Genomic DNA, 23,874 nt, shown 5'->3' with positions numbered 1-23,874 from the left:
TGCAAGGAGACAAGGTCCACTTCACCACAATCTGCTACATATAGATATATGTATATATATATATATATATATATATATATATATATATATATATATATATATATACCAACTCTAAGACTGCATAATACTGGTGAAAGAGCATATTTTACATCCCTGCTGTTACTGGCATTTCATACCAGCACGTTCAATCAGCTGTCACCCAACTGAAGTTGATAGAAAAAGTTCTTGAAGAAACAAAGCAAATACATATATATATATATATATATATATATATATATATATATATATATATTTATATCTATAGAGAGAGAGATAAGCCCATATATATATATATATATATATATATATATATATATATATATATATATATATGTGTGTGTGTGTGTGTGTGTGTATGTATGTGTATACATATATGTATATATACATACAAATACACAGAGGTGTATAATGAGTGACTGAATGATCACTAGGTCAACATCCTTGTGGTTGGCACACTTTTGTCAACACACACAGGTAGCCAATATGATCCCAAGACTGACAGTCCCCAGGTAGGGGAATATTCTTTTCCCCCTGAGGACTGTGCACTGTCTGAGTTAGTGTGCATAATAAGCAGGGGGTGTGGGGGTGTAGCACCCCCTATTGGAGAGCAATGGGGCTTGCTCCTGTTGCAAAGGATGTGTTTTTGGTTTAGTCTGTTATGGGGTAATCTCCAGGGCAAGCCAAGTATATGTCAACATTCCAAATTTCAATGTTAATACATCAATATTATGAGTGTCAACTCAGTAGTCATTCAATCACTCATTATTGCATTCATATGTATAAATATACACATATCAGACAGCTATACATAGAAGCACTTAGCAAATATACTATATTAAGAATATGTAGTTTATGTGAATTGTGTAAATTGTCCACTGGTCAAAAATGACCTGTCTGCCCACATATTTACTTTGTAAAAGTGCACATTTTTAATATATTTCAGACAGAATTCTTCTAATGAAATACCTTAAGTGTATTTACAAGTCTTCACTTTAAAGGGTAGTTTGTTCTGACTGCAAAATAAGGACTACAGAATCTTTGAATCAGTCATCCATGTTTATGAGGACATTGATTAGAAATGCCATAGTGGGCTGCTGAAAAGACAGAAGACAGCTATGCCCTAAACATCTAAATAACAAGTACTTGTCTGCAGTCTTGAAAGAATATAATAAAATATACATGGTTGAAAGCATACACTATGTATATTGCTCGAAATGTTGAGTATGGATCACCTGATTTTTATTTAACTTAATCTGTTCTATCGGAAAAGAAAACCAGCATTTGTGACCGTAGTTCTTTTTCAAAAAGTAGTATTTCTAGCATATTATCTGTGGTTAAGACTACTTTAATGCATTAAATCTTGATATATAAGGTAACAAAGTATATTTTGCCTATAATAAGTAGGATCAGTGTTAGCATTCTGGGGTTCCCAGCAAATGTCAAGTTGGGGACCCCCCCTAGACACTTTCAGTTTAAGTCTCATTCATTCTGTCACTGCTACCCCTCATAAGCAATCTTTTAGTTCATGCTGTAAACTTTTAGGAGTAGTACACACAGATTGACCTATAGCCACAATGGTCTTATATTACAATAGGCCTATGTACTGCACTATGTTGGCCCATCTTATAAAGGGACATTCATAGTTACTGGCATTTAGTTACAACAATCATACATTACAACAACTCTATGTACAGGGTTGCACTTAGGTGAAATGGCACCCTAGGCACTACCTGCTGTTTCAGCCCCTTTCCCCCAACACACATCCTCCTGTGTTTCCCTCTATTTTCCCTATCCCTGGCTTCCCATACTAGGCACATTACTTTTTTCTTCCTTTTCTAACATTGTGATTAAGAAGCCATCATTTTCATATGCTCTGATGTATATTTTAGTTTGCTTTTTTTTTACACAGTGTTTTCATCCAGTGATGACTTGAACAGAAGTTATGATTAAGGAATCAAATTCAATGTTGCTGCTCAGCTTTAGCTTTCCTTGCATTCTTTTAACACACCTTTCCTGACCAAGACAGCACAGTAATAACCATTTAGGAAATGCCAATGTCAAAAAACAAACACAAACTTGGAAGAAAAAAGCACAGTCAAAGAAGCGTCCAGTACACACTGCTTAACTGTCCAAAACAGATATTATTTCCACATAAAAGATTAGTACTTTCATCCTAAAATTAATCAAGATTTCATCAGACAACAAACATTATCCACACAAAGTATTTAAAAACTTAATGAAGTCATCTGACCTAGACCACCAAAAAATTTAAAGTGACAAAGTGTCTAAAAGTAACTAAGTATTAACAAATAACTTTTTTCTTACATTAAAACTGCTGAAATTACGGTTTCACTACCAATAAATAAAACGATTTCATTCATAAACATCACAAATACATCTATAATAAGCTTTACATTTTAACAAAGAAGAAATGGGCTAAGTCCCGCTAAGAAAACCCAGACTACAGAAATGCCAAGCAATAGTTTAATAAAACAATTAGATAACAAAACTTTCGGGTATCGTACCCTTCCTCAGTGCAATTACAACAGGAAATCCATTAATCCTCCATTTTTAAATAAAATCAATAAGTCACATGACATAACCCATAGAAATCACATGACACATCCCATAAATATTCTAACCATATATTAAAAATACATATAAAATGCATAAAAAGTATATAAAAATATATAAATGAAATTTTATTAATGACATTTCTTCATGTATATCTACTTCAAGCAATTTTGCATCATCTTTAAAACTGGTTTAATATTGGCTATTGCATTAATTCCAGGCTGAGTATCAGCCTGTAACCGTAAGATCCAATTGTATTCACATATTTCTAACTTATTATTCCCATCTCCACCTTTTAATATTTCTTAGTATAATTTGCACGACCCTAAATTTAAATTCAAGCTTATGTTATCTAATCATTGTTTTATTAGTGCAGGTTTTGTTTTCTTCCTTTGCATACATTTTTACCACAGACTTGGTTAACCTTGTCTTGGTCTGTTTTTACCTGTTGTTAATACCAGGAGCATAGCCTGCATTCAAGTATAGCTGCCAAGCAAACTCTTTTCTTTCTAATTTTAAACTCCATGAACCACCCCTAATATTTTCAGCTAGTTGTTCAACGATGATGAACTTAAATAAATGATCTGGATGGACTATGACATGTTTTACTATTAAATTGTTAGTATTTCTGTTTTTAATATCATGTATGTGTTATATATCCTATCCTTCAGAAGCCTTTCAGTTTTCCCCACATAGAAACATTATACAAGACTGGTAAAGTACAATATACATAACCCACTTTGTTGAACAACTGTATCTACCTTGAATATTAACAACTGCCCCATTAATAATAAAACTATTACCTAATAATGTGTTTACAATAATTGCATCTCTAACATTTAAACATCCCTTAACCTTTTGATGTAACTATTGTTTTACTGGGTGTCTCAAAGAATGATTTTAAGCTAAGACCTTCTTAAATACCATTATGGGTCAGTCACCCAATTTAGTATTAAACTCTAAGTTTTCGTTCACCACACACCAGTTTTGATGCAATATTAATAAGCTCACTATCAGCAGAAAAAGTAGTAATAAAACTACTATTATACTTAGACTATAAAGCGTGTGGGGATGCAATGAGTACTGTGTTGGAATTTATAGTGTTAGTACTATCCTTGTTCAAAATAGGGGTTTAATAATGACTCGTTCTCTTGTGTATCACTTCTTTAATAAAGGCCTCAGGATAACTCCTTCCCTGAAATATTGTTTTAATGTTGTTACATTATTCCAGGAAATCTCAGACAAGGTGGTAATTTTTGCAGCGCACACAAACTGACCCTTGACTACGGCTTTTTGGGGGGTAATTGAATAGGCACTAGTGTAATGTAGAAAACTATTAGAGTAAGTGGCTTTTCTGAAAATTCTAGCTATAATCTTCATCTTTTCCTAATCATTTGCAAGCATGACATTCAGATAAGAAATATAGTCAAAACCTGTGCCACAGGTAAAACCAAGGAAGTCTGTTGTACTATTAAGGGAATCTATAAACCCAGATATCTCAGCCAAATTACTTTTCATACAATGAATATATCAAGATACCTAGTATATAGGTACCAGGAGTCTTTGTGTGGGCATTAAAAACAAACCTGTTTTCCCATTCAGTCATAACCATGCTCTCCTACAGCGAACAACAGGCTGACCCTATTGTTACTCCCTTATCTTGAAGAAAAAACTGATGATAAAAAAAAAATGTAATTATTGTGTAGTACTAAGGAAAGCTGCTTTACAAACAGATTAACTCTATCATGGGTTAGCATGATTTCTGTTTGTAAAAAATCCGTAAACCAATCTAAGCTAGTATCATGGGGAATGTATGTATACAAATCCTTTATGTCTAAATTTAAAAAAAATGCTGCCTTATCAAAAGTTAAATCATAACACTTTCTCAGGAAATCCCAAGAATCCCTACTTAAATATAAAAATGTATTCAATTCTTTTCTTAATGAAAATCAAGAATTTAGCTAAAGTGGAGGTAACTGAAGATCTCACATCCACAATAGGATGCATCGGTGGGTCCCTCAGATCCTTATGTATCTTGGGCACACCAAATATGGTGTGTATAGTAGGATTGTCAAGATGTAAATATCTATCTTTACTCATCTACCGTAATCTGGCCTGCATCAACATATCACATAATGCTATTCTAACTCTATCATACACTACAGTCATTTCCTTCTTAGAAACTTGTAAATATGGATCATCAAAAGGAATAGCATACATTTTTTCATATATTGTACTTTATCCATTAGCACCACCCCTCCCTTGTCAAGTTTCATAGTGTGAATGTTATTAGATTTTAAATATTGCAACCCAAGTTCCACATCGTTGATTTTAGAGTGGTTACAACCCATATAAGAATATGAGTGGTTCTTAAAAACAGATCTAATATGCAGTTCACACGTTTTTTCAAAACAAATACAACAGAATGGAGTTGTACACACTAGCTACTTTTAAGCAAGGACCATGAGTATCATTACTAGCAAACATCATGTTTAAATTTAATTTTCTAGTATATATTTTTAAATCCATTAATGTATCAACCATACTAGCTTTTTTGTCATAACAAAGGTAAATCCTTTTGATAAGATATAAGCATGCTCCTGTTGGGCTTCACAAGAGCTAAAATTAAAAAAACTTAAAGACACCTGTACCCATTTTGGAAATAACTCAATTGGGCTGGTGCCCCCAGAAGCCATAGCAGATATAGATGCTCTGAGATGCATTTTAGAGCAGTTTCCCAACCTTTTAATCTAATGGTGGCCTAAACAAAAATAATGTGTCAGAAAAGGATTTCAGTCCTCTGCTCTTTTATCTTTCAAGGAAGACCTAAGCTGTGCCCAAGGCTTACTGTTCAAAGCTGACTAAATAGTAGCTCACAATAAACTAACAAGACAATTGTTGTGAGGATACACAACTTAAGGTCCTATCTGGGAATAGTGCCTGCCTCCCTAACTCCCCAAAAAAGACAGTCACTACCTATGCATCATTCTGGTTTTAGACCGAGATGAAAGCAATAGTTCAAATTGTCACAGTCATTTATTTCAAGTGACTTCTGACATACATATACATACACATAGCATGCTTCCTCACTTCTCACCCATAATCCTCAAAACACAGCCACTTGTATAAGTGCCTGATGTGTGATTGTAAGGAAAGTGAAAAAAATAATGTTTACGGTAATGTAGTATTTTGTTGCTGTTAGACATTATACTGCCCCTACACAAGCTATAGTAAGGTCTTTAAAAAAATAAAAGAAACAATGAGCACACTGTCTCCAGGTCAAACAAAAAGTATAGCAACCTTCTGTGCACACCTCTAAGGTTTGACTGTGATAACATTTAAAAAAGTAATAACCTCATAATCCCCAGCCCCCAAATACACATAACCTACAGCAATGTTCTGTACACACACATCTCAGCAGAGCAGACTTTTGAATGGTTGTGGTTGACAGTAGCGGCCATTATCACCTTTATCCTAACAGGGTCATATCTTAGCCCTGTTCAGGTTAAAGAGTATAATCAGAAAATTAATGCATTTTTTGTCCTCATTTTTCAACAACCAGCAACAGCTTTTCTGGGGCCCCACACAGTCAAGGATGATTAAGGGGGACCCCTGTATCCATTCATACAGTCAGGAGAGTGGGGTCCACCATATTCCTAGAAGATTTAAGTGTCTGAATGTTTTGTGATATACTTTATGCCTTACTTTTGAAATATAATTACTTTGCTAGCTATATTTTTTACTGATACCCAGAAGAATAATGTATGTTTCCTGAAATTCTTCGGTATGTGCACAGATACAAATCTATGATATTTTTACACACACACACACACACACACACACACACACACACACACACACACACACACACACACACACACACACACACACACACACACACACACACACACACACTCACACTTATCACTGTCCCTGATTTCAGAGGCATTCCCTGATTTTGCCTCATAATTTTGGCCTGTATTTTGTAAACAGTTTGATTTGCTAGTAAATTAATCAGGATTACAGAGTCAACAAATCCTGACATCAAAGTTTTAAACTTCTTATTGGCCAAAAATACATGTTGATGCAAAAGGTGTTATTCTATTAACTTTTGAACTGAATTAGAATAATACTTAAAACATGTTCCTGATTCTGAGTATTTATTCTGTTATTATTATTTGAGAGTTATATTGTCCAGGGTTCTGTCAGTATTTATAAAATTCCCTGAAAGAGAAAACCATTCTGCACTGAGATCAGTCACTCTGAGCTGCTGACCTGTCTAGTGCTTACCCTGCTCATGTTCATTATCATCTTCATCTTAACAGGATCATATCACAACCCTGTTCAGGTTAAAGAACATAATCAGAAAATTAGTACATTTTTTGCCCTCATTTTTCACAACCAATAGCAGATTTTGTGGGGCCCCTGACAATCATGGATTATTAAGGGGCATCCCCTGCAGCCACAGGTATTACAAGTACTTAAAGCTGGCTATTTGTATTAGTTTTAATGGAGAATGTCCACTAGTATGGTTTAACTAAGCCTGGGACACCATATCAGTGGTATTGTAAAGCCTGTTAATGGATAAAACACTGTTAGTATAACCAGACATATCTTTTAATTTTAAAGGAGAACTAAATAAATGTTATTATCCCCCTGATTTGTTAAGTATACGGGATTGCTGTACTGGCTTTTTTTGGTTCAACAGACATTACAACATATCAAGATAAGATAACTTGCTGTAGCTGGCGGCCCCTAGCAACTGCAGGTGCCTAAAGCTGGCTATGGTAATAAGGATTTATCCAACCTGACCCCTCTGGAATTATTTAAGAAAATTATGAAAACACAAACTTGAAGTAAGATAAGTGGATTTAGGATGCCAACCCTTCGCACTAGAAATATATGTTGTAGTATTTGCTTAGTCAGTACAGTTAATTTAACATATTCCTTCTTCTGTGCATTTAATAAAAAAAAATCTACAGTGGAACATATGAAATGAACCATAAAAAGACTGAAAGCACTGTACAAAAATATTAGAATGACAATTCTCTTTAATGGTTACAAACTACTTCATATTTTCCAATACAGCTCAACAACCATTTTTTTTTAAATGATTAGTTATTTCATAGAAGAATAAGCAAAATAAGAAGAACATAATTTTGTAACTTAGTGACAGACTGGTTCCATGCTTAGAAAGATGCATATGCTAACAAGCAATCCAAATGTTTGTCAATGCATGTATTTATTGTATTTCACAAACTGTTGAAGCCTTCTAAACATTTCTGTATACATACCATAGTCAGTATTTTCTGGTTCCCAACAATTTGATGGCCAAAAATATGGAGTCTGAAAAAAAACAAACATAAGAAAATATTTAACTTAGTTACTTAAGAAAAGCAAACATGAGAACTGAGTATAGCAAAAGGAAATACTAGATCATTATGTATATTTTAATAGCTACTCAGATGGTAACTAAACTTGCCAAATATGTTAATTATTTATCAAAGTTCTAATTATCTGTGATAGCCTTTCTTTCTTCTCTCTAGTTTGCATAATTCCAACTATTACTTTAATATTCACAGTCATGGTAAATCATATAACTAAATACAACATTTTTAAAATCTTGACATAATCCACAAAATACTCTTCTTAATAGTAAACAAAACACTGACACAATATTAACATTTTGATAAACACAAATTTGGTAGTTGTGTTTCAAAAAATGAAAAACAAATTAGAATATTGCATCCTTATTAAAACTTCCACATGTTAACAGATACATCATTTCTTTTTTTTGCTGAATATAGCCACTTATTAGATATAAACATTCACAGTTCATTTCTAAGTAATCCAATTCTCATATCCCTTACCCCTGCACATTAAACAAATCAGTAATCTGGCTTCTTAAAATAATAGCAGAGTGTAAAAGAATATGCTAACATTTTTAGACAAAATGTTTTTAAGTATTAGACTCCATAATGATAATCTTAAACAGCTCAAATCCCTTGAATAAAAATCACTAAATGTAGATCGGACTGGCCTAATAGGTGCCTAAATAATAACACCTGAGCTATATTTATGTCATTTCCTTCAGTAATACATTCATTTCCATTTTATTAATCTGCAGTAAATATCTTTAATTTCTCTGATTCTTCCAACTAGTAATAATATCCCTCTTACACCCCTTTCAAGTAGAATCGAAAATTCACTATATTACTAAACCCATTTAGAAAAAAATATAAATGCCTGAATATAAATTTGTTCCACAAAAGATGCACAGGTGCAGAATAATGTGTTTGTAATCACAGTATACTGTTTACAAGTGACAAAAAGTTTATCTTATTTAACAATTTATAATGTGCTGCCAATGCATATTGGTTGCCTATTTGCAAAAATGATTTCTATACAGTTGTCCATAACTCTTCTAGTGTTTAAATTTCTTATTCAACCAAGTTGAGTGATTCCTGTGGATTGTCAAACAAACATATTAAACTATTGTTGCAGTTTCTTGACATATTAACTTTAAACTAAGAAGTCAAGGTTCGAAGTTTAATAGTCCTAGGGGTATAATTTTATATGTGTCAGGTTAGCAGTTGTTAGTCAATGAGAAGTCAGACTTAACACCTTCTGATAAGACTTAATTCTTTACTTAGTCATTATTGAGCATGCTTACAATACTTTGTAATCTTTGAAGAGCTAGCATCCCAACAGTTTGCCATTGTTTACATGTAGATATCATAATTTTGGGAAAAAAATGACAAAAAATTCCCTCTTTCCTATAGACTATGTGAAAAAGAAATGTTGATAAGCTAGGAAAATTGCTTAGTCATAACTAAAACTAGTCAAAAATTATTCTTGTTTCTTTTCTTACCACATACAGGATACTTGTTTAATCACATGGTCTATTCCTATGCTGTCTTGAATGTACTTCTTCATATTCATAGTTAATGTCAATGCCTGATGCACTCACATTTATTAAAGTACTACACCTGATGGTGTTATTATGTACCTTTTAGTCTTGGTTCTCTATAAATACTGATTAGATTGTTTTAGAAAACCTCATTAAATGAAAGGTAGGTAACTCACAAATAAATCATACTAATCAGAGCATATCTCGTAACTTTACAGATTTTCACAGAATGTCAAGACTTTTGCCTCATATTTTTTGTCTGTTCCTCACAAAAGTTGTGGTTTTCTGTGACACAAACTTGGAGAAGAGAAAGAAAATGTGGAAAATAAACATATTACCCATCTTTTCTCTCTTCACCAAGACTAGCACAAAATATGCAACTTTTTTTAGATCAGAAATGAGATTTTGAAAGATCAGTAACAGAAATCCAACAGTCTTTCTGTGGTGAAATGTTGACACTCAGTCTCCATACAATTTACCCTCCTCCCAACACACACATTTTTAGCATCAATCAATCTACATATTTTCCTATGTAAATAAAAAACAATAATTCCTCAACATACCAATTTCTCTTAACACTTCTTTGTCTACTCACAATCAATATCTATAGCAGAGGTAACTTCTCCCATTAATTCCTTAACACTTTCTTCAGCATTAAATGTGCAATCCTTTAACCTTCTCCTAGTTCTGATATCCATTATCCTCAACCTCCTAATGATACTTAAAAGAATTCTTCCCTCTCCACCCAAAGTATACCCCGATATAACTAAGACATGGTGCTAATGCAATTACATACACTTATTCTGTGGTTATGAATTATACCCAGCTCCTTGGTGCAGAAGGGCAGAGCTCTTACTGTGAACCAAGTAATTAGGGATTCATTAGCAGTTCTGTCATAGCTGAAGCTAGATAGAGGGGGACAGGAGTCAAGGGCATGGCCTCCTTTGTTGTCTCAGGGGTTTGAAGATGGAAGCAGGTACTCAAGGAGCACATGGAGACATGTGATTCTCCAGTGGAGACAGGGTAAACCATTTCATGTGTTTGACAGGAAACGGTTGGGTCACCTGCTGCCAGCATCCCCTTTCTATCCTCCTGTTTTCATTAAACATATTTGTGTTGTTAGATGCCAATTACATATTAACCACATTTGCTGATCAAAATATCTGGCCTTCCTAATTAGAAATCCCACACTATACAATGCCTCCTCCCACTCTTCTTTCAATAACATCATCCATTCTTTTGGAATCCACATCCTGCAAATAGTTGTTTATCCTTCACCCATCAATCAAGTACACTATGTATACATTAATGCTGCTCTACCCTTCCTTATAGCAATCCATTTCTTTCATGCAATATTTGCTACTACATTTTGTTATTTCTTTTGTATGCTGCCATATTACATTTGTTGGTCTTCTTAACCAACTAAAATCTCCTAATACCAGTACAGCTTTTGGCCATCCCTTAACCCAGCTAGGGCATACCCCCCTCAGTCTCCGAACATACAGTACATGCCCTTTAAAACAATCTTTTCTTGTACTACAATTCACATTGGAATCAGACTGAGAGGATTGCCTTGTCCAGGCATATCTAGCTATATTTTGCAGTCCCCGTCCTCCATAACACCACGACAATTGTGCCTGCATCATTGAAATTATCCTCCATTTACTCCTCTGAATGCACAGATTGACTAAACTTCTATGGAATGTTCTAGATTAGATTGCATGTGATTATATTGGGAGACTTATTCTACCCATCAATCAGCTGACAAACTATACAACTACCAACAAATACAGCAAAGGATTTCTTCATTTTGCTAATGAAATTACCTTGCTCAAAATGATCTCCTACCTAGTAGAGGTGCTAATCTTCTTCTTATCCTTCTTGTGACATCCCTAGTGTCACTAGTTCACTGATTACATCTGGCCAGCTAGCAGTAAAACAAGACTTGCCTGCCAAAAACATACTACCATATTTCAGGCCATCTCCAAAACCAAGTGCTTGCCATTCAGTAAGATTCTTAATTTACATAAAATGGGTATTCCTTCAAGCAAACCAATAGGATACTCTGCAGAATACTGCTCCTCTGTGGTGTGTATTAAAGAGACCATGCCCATCGACCATAAGAACAGTTGTAAATTTAAAACTAAACATGCACATAGATATCCAACATCAATGAACTTTGTAAAATAAAGAAGAAGCTGTTAACTACATACAGAAACACACTCTCATACTAGAGAAGAGGTCTAAAAATTGTAAGCAAAACTCTTAAGTGTACACTCACATAGTGCAAGGTGAGTCAACACATCAGGAAACTTAGAAGTAATGCACAGCTATGCAATGAACACATTACTAAGGGAGCTTCCCACTCTGACCTCAAAAGAATTGCAAATATTCTTGAGGACACATTCTTGTCTGATGTCATACCGCTTCCCATGAAAATATCCTTCCTATTCCCTCCCATACCCTCCCAAATTCAGATCAGGTCCAGTCATCCCTCTCAAAAATCAAAAATTCTCATTCCATGGGCCCAAAACTTTTTTCAGGGTGCTTGTAAATAAGTCTTAAGAACTCAGCTGAGTGAACAGTTCTCTATTTTTTTTCTAATATAGCTCTGCTTTCACATAAAGTGAAATAGGTTAATGGAAATTTGGTAAGAAAATATCTTGAAAACTAGATTAATGTTGACACAAGTACATAATGTGATTTCCAGGGTCAAACAAAACCCTGAAAGACTTTAAATGGCCAAATCACTTATTTCTGATATTCAACTATCAGTGTACTTTATTTTGCTCATCTCACAGGATTACAGCTTTCCACTCAATCACACATTGAACCAGGAGGAAAATGGTCAAACTACAAGTCCAAACCTGATTAGTCAATCTGAAGCTATCATAAAGTTGTCATTTCTGCATAAAGCCTTTAAAATCCTTCACAGAAAGATAAATTACAGTAAAATATCAAGTCTTCCACAGCGGAGCATCATAAACCCAATTACTACTAACTTGAAAAGTCACGTGAAAGAGATTAAATACAAAACACCAAAAATGCCTCAAAACAAAAACAAAGCCCCCCCCAAAAAAAAAACGAAACAATAAGAACTCAAGCATTTTACTAAATCTTTTTATATGAACAAAAAGTTGGAATTAGTATAATGACATATTTAAGCATACTTCATAGGTTCATAGGGGTGTACTAGGCTAATGGCCCTGGGGCCTCTACAAGCCTAGCTCATAGAAGTGCCCTTGCATTGTGCTACCCTTTATTAGTTCCCAGTGCCTCTATCAAGCAGAGCCACTGGAGTGGTCCCCAGGGTGAACTTTCTGTTTCCCATCCACTCATCAAGATTTCTCTTGAAGAGGGCTAGTGAGGTGCTCTGCATGACATGTATGGGAAGTCTATTCCAGAGCATGGGCAGCCTCTGGGTTATGAACCTGTTCCTCCAGCATGTTCTGTTGATTGTGGTAATGAGGTTGAGGTCTCTGCAGCATGTGGTGTGGAGAGATTGGGATTTCTATAGATGCAGCATTTCTAACAGAACTGGGTCAGACATGGCTTTTTAAGTCAAGCAGAGATCACCTCTTAGTAGATGATATGAGACAGAGAATAGCTGGAGTTTTTTGAGTCTGTCCATGTAGGACATGTGTTTAAGGTCTAGGATCCTCTTTGTTACGTACTTTTGTGGCCTCTTCAGCTGTTGCAGCTGTCTAGTGAGGTACATGCTAAATGGGGCATTATACTCTATGATTGGCCTAATGAGTGAATAGTAGAGAGAAATGATGACCTCTTTCTTCCTGGATGCAAAACCCTTGGTAATGAGATGTGCCACATAGAACGGCTTTCTGACCACAGTGGCAATGTGGTGGTCGAAAGAGAGATTGCTGTCAACCTGTGTCCCCAGATCTCTTTTAATGCCTTCAGAGCTTAGTGGGCTCCCATCAATGTGGTAATTAGTGGGAACTGAGTTTTTCCCAAAGGGGACGACGACACATTTTGTGGGATTAAGCTTAAGGCCATGGTTTCGACACCAGTCAGTGAGGCCTTTCTGTAGGATGCCTGCATTACTTGGGTTGTTAATAATGGCCCCCAGCTTGCAGTTGTCTGCATATTTGGTCAGCCAGAGGCCCTCCATGTCAGCCTGGACTTCTGAGAAGTAGATGCCAAACAGGAGAGGGCCCAGGACCGATCCCTGTGGGACTCCACTAATGACTAGTCGTCAGTCTGACTGACTTGGAGTCTGCTACTTTCACACTGTGGGTTCTATCTGTGAGCCAGTTTGCAACCCACCTAATGATATAGGGGTTAATGCATAGTTTGCTGAGTTTATTAATAATTCCTGAGTGAGGAATGGTATCAAAGGCCTTGGCCAGATCGAGGTAGGCTGTATGAGCTGCCTCACCTTCATCCACCGCTCTGATGACTGACTCAAAGAAGTCAACCAGGTTGAGCAGGCATGATCTACCTTTTCACAAAACCAAATTGCATGGGATCTAGAGTTTGGAGAATCCCTACATACTTGTTAATTAGGTCCATGACGATGTGCTCCATAGCCTTACATATTACACTCATCAGGCTAATGGGGCGATAATTTCCAGGGTCTGTAGTAGCTCCTCCTTTATGAAGAGGGATGACTGTAGCAGTGTGCCATTCGGTAGCAACAAAGCCTGAGGTGAGGCTGTGAATGAACAGATCACACAGATGTGGTGCCAGTTCACTTTGTAATTCATGTAGAACACAGCCAGGGATATTGCTGGGTCCAATGGAATCTGTATTCTTGGTCTTAGATAATGCAGGTTTAAACAGTAATGCTGGGTGCTTGGCATTCTTCCAGCATTGAGATTGGTCCTTTAGAGTAGAAGAGAGGGGAAAAGTTGGCATTGAATCTGTCGGCCAGTATATTGGCAAACTCTGTTGGCTCAGTATAGGAGGTACCATTATTGCAGTAACTCAGAGCAAATCTGGGTATTGTCATGGAGATTCTTGATATAACTATAGAAGGCTTTGTGGTTGTTTTTAGTGTCTGCTGCAATTCTGCCTTCATAGCTGGATTTGGAGGTTTTGATAAAGGATCTCAACTTTTTGTTGAGGCTAATAAGGGAGTTTTTCCAGTCTTGGGAGTTCATGTTTTTCTGCAACAGTTTCTTCCTTCTGTTGTAGAGTTTATTAATGGCAGGGGACCACTAGACTGGCTTCCTTTTTTGGAGGAGAGCATCTTGGTTCTGTTGGGTATGGCTAGTTCCATGCATTTATGTATGTTTTTGTACAGTGCACTGGTGTATGATTTGGCAGTCATGCATCTATTTTCCATTGGCATGGATGCCATGAAGTTAGCCACCTCTGTTTTTAGGAGTCCAAAGTCACCTTTGTAGAAGTTTTTCATGGTGGATACCTTTGCGGGGAGTGTGGCTGAGATTTGGATTTTCATGGTGATTAGTTTGTGGTCAGATCTAACCAGGGAGGAATTGACTATTGGTGTAGAGCAACAGTTGCCCATGTTAGTAATAACCAGGTCAAGGATGTTGCTTCCTCTAGTGGGGGCAAGAATGAGATGGTCCAGAGCATTGGAATTGATGAATTCCAGGAAGCATTGGGCCAGTGCATTGGTGCATGTGTAGTTTTCCCAGCTGATGGAGGGGTAGTTGACGTCACCTAGTATGAGAGTGCTGGATTGGATCTTAATAGTTTCCAGGGTGCTTAGGAATGTGGAGTGAGAGCCTTGGGACATGGTTGGGGGCCTATAGCAGGCTATGACCTGAATCGCTGTCTTACTCAATGTTAGTTGTACCTGGAGTATCTCATATGCATTATGCTGGGCTACTAGTCTGGAGGTGTTCATATCCTTTATGAATATGGAGACACCACCACCTTTGGAGCTTTGGTCCATGTTCTGGGAGCGAAAGGTGTGGAATGAGTTATAGCCTGGTAGTGCAGGGGGTGATTTCTGCTGCTTTAAACCAGGTGTCTGTTACAGCACAGATGTTGTTCTCCATTTTGAGAAGTGCTTTGAGCGAGTGGATCTTGAGATTTAGTCTTCTAGCACTGAGCAGGATGAACTTCAGGCTGCATTTATTTATAGCTTCTATGGTGTCAAAGTAATAAAAGTACTAACAACTGAAATGTAGGTAAATTACCTGAGCAATTAAAGGCTTCCAAAAAAGTTAAAAAAAATGCAGGGACAGGAATTAAATAAATTCACTCACTATTTTACTTTGGAAAATTATAGCCCCTGACAGTCTAGCTAAATATGCCATAACTCTGTTTTTCTCCCAATTTGTATTGTAATTCCTGTTTGCATTATACTAACTTACCTTTAATTTCTCTAAACTTGATAACATTTCCCTAAATATTTAATCATTGTCCTCAAACTCATATCTATTCCTAACCAATGTTTTCACATTATGACTAATTTGCTATGATTTTTTAAACTGTAGATATTTTTATATTATTTTTAAAGATTGTAAAATTATTGTTCTTAAAATGTTTTGTAATTCCTTGGAGCTTTTCTCCCCAGGTCTCTGATGAAAATGGACTCCTACCCATTAAGAGATTCCTGGTAATCAAATGTCAGTAAACAAATGGAAAACAAAGAAGACTTAAAACTACAAATAGTAGGACATATACAGTAATGTGCTGCTTAGGTCTGTGGTGAAAAGGGATGGAGGTCTACCTGTGAACAAGGGTGGTGGAGACCTAACTGTGACCCAGGTGACCAGGGTTCAACTAGTGGCTCAGCACTGGATGAATTAGGAAGGAAGGAAGGGAGGAGAGTGGAGTGAAGGGGCATGGTTCACTCACCTGTATGAGGGGAAAGGAAGGGTTGTGTGTTTTCAGAGGACCAACAGGTAGGTGCAAATTGTGGTTTGGGGTTGGTGAAGGGCTGCAAAGTAGGAAACATCGCTTCCAGAAGTGAAAGCGATTGTTCCACCTGGATAGGTCATTGTACATCCACTTCCTTTGCTCTAAGTTGAATATGAGTGGACATGCCAGGTCAACATCAAATTAAAAAATACAATCCATCTTTGATGGCTGCCTCAGGGACAACGTATTCCAACTGGGCAGAATGGCCAGGTGAGGTCTGATGATCAGCTTGCACTAGGGCAAATTCGGGAAAAACTTGTCTATATTTATAGGTTCATAGATTAGTACTAGGCTAACTGCCTTTGACGAGCCATTTTAAGCCTAGCCAATTATCCCCTGTGAGATTCAAACCATGTACCTTGTGTTTGTAAGGCAAACACCTTAACCATTAGGCCATCCTCCCAACCCAATTTTCATTTATAATCGATTGCTCCAGGGACACATGAGCACAAGCCTTCCAAAAGTTCAGGAAAAAAGGGGAATCCTCTACATTAAGCTACAAATTCAAGAGAAAGCAAGCTAAATGGTATGTTTCATCCTGTCAAGAGATACTTTTAGCAATTTCTGCATTAAAAACATAAGCTAGCTGCACTTGTAGGACATTAAATGCCTAGCACCTTTCCCTCAATAGTTTAGAAGAAAACCTTGTACTTGGCTGCATCGACAGGTAGACACCTTCACCCCAGGAGCTTTGTCTACAAAAGTTTGGTAGAACAGAACATTAAGCAAAAAAAAAAAAATATATATATATATATATATATATATATATATATATATATATATATATATATATATACATATAGTGCTTTAAATATCAAATGTTTGAATGGAAAACCTTTAAAATAGAAACTGAATCTAAAAAAAAAAAAAGGCAAAAGAGTCATACTTTTTTTCACAACCCTCCTCCACATAACTTATATATATAATGGAGAACTGGCAGATTCCCACTCCCAGTGCACTGCAATCCCACAGATGGAAATACTGGCAAAATTTGAAAAGCGAATTTGAAACTATTTTGTTGGTATTTCAAATATTTTTATTTATTTATTTATCTATCTAAATATTTATCTAAACAAATGGCAATTCTAGCTCTTGACAAGAACCCATTGGTAAAGTAGGTCAGACATTTGATTGGCTCACAGCTCTCCTGTCTGCATTGTTTGGTTGACTGGGATGTTGATCAGCAGGAGTGTGATATTACAGTAATACTGGCATTAGGGAATATGTCCTTCCCCTGATATTGTGCAGTCTTTTGAGTTGGTATAGATAAATAACTGGAGGAGTTCGTAGTGAGCTCCCCATATAGGAAGTGCAGGGGTCTTGCCCTCTGCAAAAACTGTTGTGTTTGAATATGCATGCTCCAAAGTTATGTTTTAGAAAATGTGAATTGTCAGGTTGGTGTTTTGAGATCAATCATTTTTTGATGATCTTATGTGAGTAGACCTAATGTGAAGTAGACCAAGTTAAAGACCCATAGCTATATATATATATCTATATATATATCTATATATATATATATCTATATATCTATCTATCTATATATATATATATTATATATATATATATATATATATATATATATATATATATATATATATATATATATATATATATATATATACATACACATATATAGTTAGATACACACACACACACACACACACACACACACACACACACACACACACACACGCACACACACACACACACACATACACACACACTGCCATGTGCACACATCCTAAAAATAATTTGACAGGCCTTGTTTGGACATAAAAAATATCAAAACATGTTTTTCCCTAAATGTTCGTATTTTTTGGCTTGGATGTTTGCTCTTTCCCCACTGTGGTGGGATCTCAGAATTGATATATATTATATGCAATGGGTGTGGGGTGCAGGGAAGCTTACCCCCTGGAAAAAGACAACTTTTGTTTTATCAGCATTTTGAGGAAAAGCTTGCATTCTTCCACATTTTGAACTTATCATGTTTGACATTTTGGTCTATTGCTCTAGTAACATACACCTATATTTGTCAATAAGTGTGATCTTGGAGTTAGTATATATAAGTAGTGGGGTGCATAAATGTGTTTGATGTATTTGTTTGTGTGTTTTTTTTTTTTTTGATTACACAGTTCAGCAAAGTATTTTTCGTGAAAGTTTGTTTTTTGTATATGTATATATATATATATATATATATATATATATATATATATATATATATATATATATATAAAAGCACACAACTGTAGGTTCCTACCACGTTCTTTCTTTTCTGTGCATTCTTGTTCTCATGTAATCATCCAGTCTTATCTCTTTTCCTGTCAAAACCAGTTATGCTCTCTTATGTTCTCCTCATATGTCCTGTGTCTTGTTTTCTTCACCATCCTAGTCACCTTCTTCTGTACCCACTATAGAAATAGGACCACCCTTACGCCATAAGGCATTCAGGAATGCACAGAGTAATCACACTAGCGAGTAAGCAGTGTTGGATAAAGGGTCATTTCTGCCCTTTCCCTCTCTTGATTCCATATCCAGACGTACAGTAGTTGATGATCTCTTGCTAATACCCCTGCTCTTTGAGTCTGCTAATGTAGGCTTTATATTACATTAACTCCTACTTGCTAGGCCTGTCTTAGAGTTTTCAGTCTGGGTCCTGCTGATACATATTCTAAGCCCGAAGAGTCACTTGTAACACCATACAGTGGGATAAAAAAAAGTGAAGCAGCAGTGTTTAGACTGGGCTTCCCATGTCCTAAGGTCTGTCTTCAGCCTTACCCCCATGTGCCACATGCAACTCTTGTCATCCATAAGTAGAATGATCCAGTTTTCCATGCCTTCAATGTAATTAGTGAGCTTAATAAAACCCTCAAAAACCCTGATTAATTCAACTGACCTTGCTAAAAGTTGTTCACAGAAGGATGACAAGGCCAGAGTTCTTCTGGCAAGCATCAAAAAAACAAAAACAAAGAGCAATCGATAAGTATTTATTTTTAGAAGATAAGGCCCACTACCCCCCCACCCCACCTCACCACACACACACAGCTATATACAGGGATTTTGACATAGGTCTACAGGGAGCATGTGTTCAACCTCTGCTCTGTTTTGTTTCTTTTGTTTGTTTAATTTTGCATGCATCTGAGTTATTCCTTAGCACGTGTAATAGTGTGGTGAAACTTGTGATTTCAACACTTTTTTGTTGACATTGTGAATGTTGACATTTGGGTCATTTGATCATTTTAAATAGAGTTGTGTATATATACATATACATATATATATAGATACACACACATACACACACACACACACACACATATATATATATATATATATATATATATATATATATATATATATATATATATATATATATATATATATATATATATATATATATATATATATATATATATATATATAAAATATATATAGCTCTATATATATATATATATATATATATATATATATATATATATATATATATAGATATATATATATATATATATATATATATATATATATAGATATATATATATTTATAGGTTTATAGGTTCATAGGTTTATACTAGGCTATCTGCTCTGGGGCATTTACAAGCCTAGCCAGAGTGTGTTTGGCTTTCGCCACCCTTTTAGATCGATTTACTGTGCCTCTGTAGAGTAGGTCACAGAAGATAGCCCTTTTAAGGTTAGTTTACTGTGCCCCTGTCTAGTAAGGACACAGAAGAGATCCCAGGGGTGAACTTACGATCTCCCATCTACTCATCAAGATTTCTCTTGAAGAGGGTCAGTGAGGGGTTCTGCCTAACATAGACTGGGATTCTGTTCCAGAGTGAGGGCAGCCTCTGGGATATAAATCTGTCACTCCAGCATGTCCTATTTATTTCTGTGCTGAGGTTTAAGTCCCTGGAGTGTGTAGCTCTAAGGGATTTGGATTTCCTGAGGTGGAGCATGTCCATTAATTCTGGGTTGGACATGGCTTTATATGTCAGGCATAGATCACCTCTGAGTAGGTGGTAAGCAACTGAGTAGAGCTGGAGTTTCTTTAGCCGAACTGCATAGGGCATCTGTTTGAGTCCCTTGATCCTCTTGGTGAGGTACTTTTGGGGCCTCTCCAGTTGCTGCAGGTGTCGAGTAAGGTACATCCCAAATGGGGCATTATATTCAATTATGGGCCTGATGAGTGGTGAGTAGAGGGGCACAATGACCTCTCTTGTTCTAGATGTGAACCCTTTCGTGATAAGGTGGGCTATATAGAAGGTCTTTCTAACCACTCTGGCAACGTGATTGTCAAAAGAGAGGTTTCTATCTACTTGGGTCCCCAAATCCCTAATTACTTCTTCCATACTTAATGGATTACCACCTATGTGGTAATTTGTGGGCACTTTGCTTTTCCCGAAGGGGATGGCTATGCACTTTTTAGCATTTAGCGTAAGGCCATGGCGCTGGCATCAGTTATCCGTCTCTGTGAGACCCTTTTGGAGGATGCTTGTGTCAGCTGGAGAGTCGATTATGGCACCCAGCTTGCAGTCATCTGCAAACTTGGTCAGCCATAGTCCTCCCATATTAGCCTGTACCTCAGAGAAGTATATACCGAACAAGAGAGGTCCCAGGACTGAGCCTTGTGGGATGCCACTTGTAACTGGTTTGGAGTCTGACATGGCACCTGCAATACTGACCATGTGGGTTCTATCCCTGAGCCAGTTTGCAACCCATCTTGTGACATAGGGGTTGATATTTAAGCTGGTGAGCTTATTTATGATGCCCTAGTGGGATATTGTGTCAAAGGCTTTTGCGAGGTCCAGGTAGGCCGTGAGGACTACCTTCCATTCATCTATGGCCTTGGTAACTGTTTCAAAGAAGTCGACCAGGTTCAAGAGGCAAGATCTGCCCTTAACAAAGCCGAATTGGGCGGGATCCAGTGTCTGGAGGTTAGCAATGTCCTTGTTTATGAGTTCCATGATGATACGCTCCATAGCTTTGCAGACCAGACTAGTTAGGCTTATAGGGCGATAGTTTCCTGGGTCTGTTGTGGCACCACCTTTGTGGAGCAGGACCACTGTTGCTGTACGCCATTCCTTGGGTACATATCCTGTAGCAAGGCTGAGACTGAACAGTGACTTTATGTGAGGGTTTAGTTCTTCTTGGAGCTCATGTAAGACGCATCCTGGGACACCATCTGGTCCCGTTGATGCTGTGTTTTTTGCTTTGGAGAGGGCAGCTCTCACCTGTGCATTTGTGATGTCAGGGGGGCTACATTCTGTTGGGATAGACATTTGGTCTTTTGGGGGGGGGAGTTTGCACTGAACCTGTCTGCCAGGATCTTGGCAATGTCTGTGGGATCAATGTATTTTTTGTCATTTTGTACTAACTCAGAGCATATCTGGGAGTTGCCCCCCATATTCCTGACATAACTAAAGAAGGCCTTGTGATTATCTTTAGTGTCTTGTGCAATTTTTCTTTCGAAGCTGGCCTTAGATAATTTTATGAGGGATTGTAGTTTCTTGCTAGTACTGATCAGAGATGCCTTCCCTTTTTGGGATTTTGCTCTATCATGTAGTAGCTTCCTCCTTCTGTTGTATAGCTTATTTATGGCCGGGGTCCACCAGATTGCTCTCCTGCCTTTGGAGGAGTGAGTCTTGGTTTTATTTGGGATAGCACGATCCATGCATTCCTGTAGGTGTCCGTAGAATGCATTTGCAAAAGATTCTGCTGTTTGGACAGTATTTTCCATTGGCCCGGTGGCTTTGAAGGATTCCACCTCGGTTTTGAGAAGTGTGAAATTTGCTTTTGAGAAGTTTTTCACCGTGATTTCCTTGGTTGGGGGTGGAGATGGGATATGGATGTCCAGTGAGATTAATTTATGGTCTGATCTTACCAATGAGGGACATACCTCTGGTGTGGAACATAGAGTCCCCATGTTGGTGATGACCAGGTTCAATATGTTATCCCCTCTTGTGGGAGTGGTGACCAGTTGTTCCATATCATTTGAGTTTATAAATTCTAGGAACCATTGGGCAAGGGTGTTGGGGCTTGAGTAGTTTTCCCAGTCGATGTTTGGGTAGTTGAAGTCACCCAATATTATTGTGTTTGGAGAGACCTTCATATTCTCCAGTGTTTTCAGGGAGACCGAGTGGGGTTCCTGAGTTTGGGAGGGTGGTCTGTAGCAGGCTACAAACTTAAAGGCAGGTTTGCCCACTGTTAACTGTACATGGATGATCTCCGATGCTTCGTGTAGTGCCTCTAACCTGGAGGTATGGGTATCTTTGATGAGTATGGATACTCCCCCTCCTTTTGTGGTTCGGTCCGAGTTTTGGGGCCGAAAAGCATGGTATGAGGTATAACCTGGTAGTGCTGGGGTGCTCTCTGGGGCCTTGAATCAGGTCTCTGTCACTGCACAGATATCGATATTCTCCATACTGAGGAGAGCCTCGAGTGCGTGCATCTTGAGGTTTAGACTTCTGGCGTTGAGCAGCATTACCCTTAGTTTTTTTTTCTTGTGTTGTCTATGGAGGTGGGTTTGTCTTTTGAGCCTTGCCTAAAAAAGGCACTATGGGAGTGGCAAGAGCCTTAGCCAGTATTCGAAAGCCCAGGGGTGACAGGTGCAAGCCATCCCTAGCGAAGCAACATGGCTTGTCAAGCATGTCATTCCAGGCTGACAGACACTGAATCCCCTTAGAATGACACCAGTACTTTAGCCAATTGTTAAAAGTGATCATTTTGTCTTTATACTGTGGCATCATTCTAGGTGAGGGCAAGATGCTACTCAAGGTCAGGGTCATACTGGTCTGGGCTACATGATCAGAGAGCTCCTCTATGTCTCTTTTCATGTAGTCCAGGGAGGTACGTCTCAGGTCATTCACATCAGCATGGACAATGACAGAGTCATATTTGTACTTGCTTTGGAGTGACCTGAGTGCTTGTGTTATGTGGCGGATCCTGGCACCCGACAGGCAGGTTACAGTGACCTTCTCCTTGTTCAGTCTGGTGAGAGGGACATCAGTGTGTCTGACAATAGAGTCCCCTATTACAAGTGTGTTATGTGTGTTGTTTAGCCTTAAGGGCTGTGGCTGTTTGGCACACTGACTTTGTGAAATATGTGATATGTGGGTATTGTTGCAGGGTAGTGGTTGCTTGGATGTCTGCTTTGGAGGTCTCTGCTGCTTTGGCAGATTTTTATTTAGAGCCTCCGAGTATGTTTTTGTGTTTTTATGTGTTTGGTTTGCTGATGTGATAGGTCTATGTGAGACTGGAATAGTGGTGTGTGTGGTTACCTTCTCCTCTGACTGACTGTGCCAGTGCTGGGTTGAGAGAGCTCAGCCTCCAGTTTGGCTATATAGTTGCATCTCTCACATATATTTGAGTTTGATGGGAGGAGGAGAGGGTGGTCTGTGTACATAAGGCAGTTGTAACATTGCCTCAAGATACCCAGATTCACCAGCTGGACTGGAGAGTAAACCCGAAACTGACTATTGGACATGCCAGAACAGCATAAGGAACAG

General features: G+C 37.5%; 1 protein-coding gene across 3 annotated transcripts in view; it reads right to left on the bottom strand.

The window, feature by feature from the left end:
• Positions 1–23,874, bottom strand: part of RGS7 (regulator of G protein signaling 7) — a 2,400,584-nt gene that overhangs the window by 847,933 nt on the left and 1,528,777 nt on the right. For all 3 annotated transcript variants that reach the window (XM_044058067.1, XM_044058054.1, XM_044058060.1), the window contains exon 4: positions 7,908–7,959. In XM_044058067.1, coding sequence (XP_043914002.1) covers positions 7,908–7,959 — 52 coding nt within the window. The remainder of the gene's footprint in view (positions 1–7,907; positions 7,960–23,874) is intronic.

Source organism: Protopterus annectens, chromosome 1.part2 (genome assembly GCF_019279795.1).
Source record: "Protopterus annectens isolate FY-2018-M chromosome 1.part2, PAN1.0, whole genome shotgun sequence".
Taxonomy (NCBI): domain Eukaryota; kingdom Metazoa; phylum Chordata; order Ceratodontiformes; family Protopteridae; genus Protopterus; species Protopterus annectens.
Note: the sequence above shows the minus strand (reverse complement) of the source record. Positions and strands in the feature narration are given on the sequence as shown.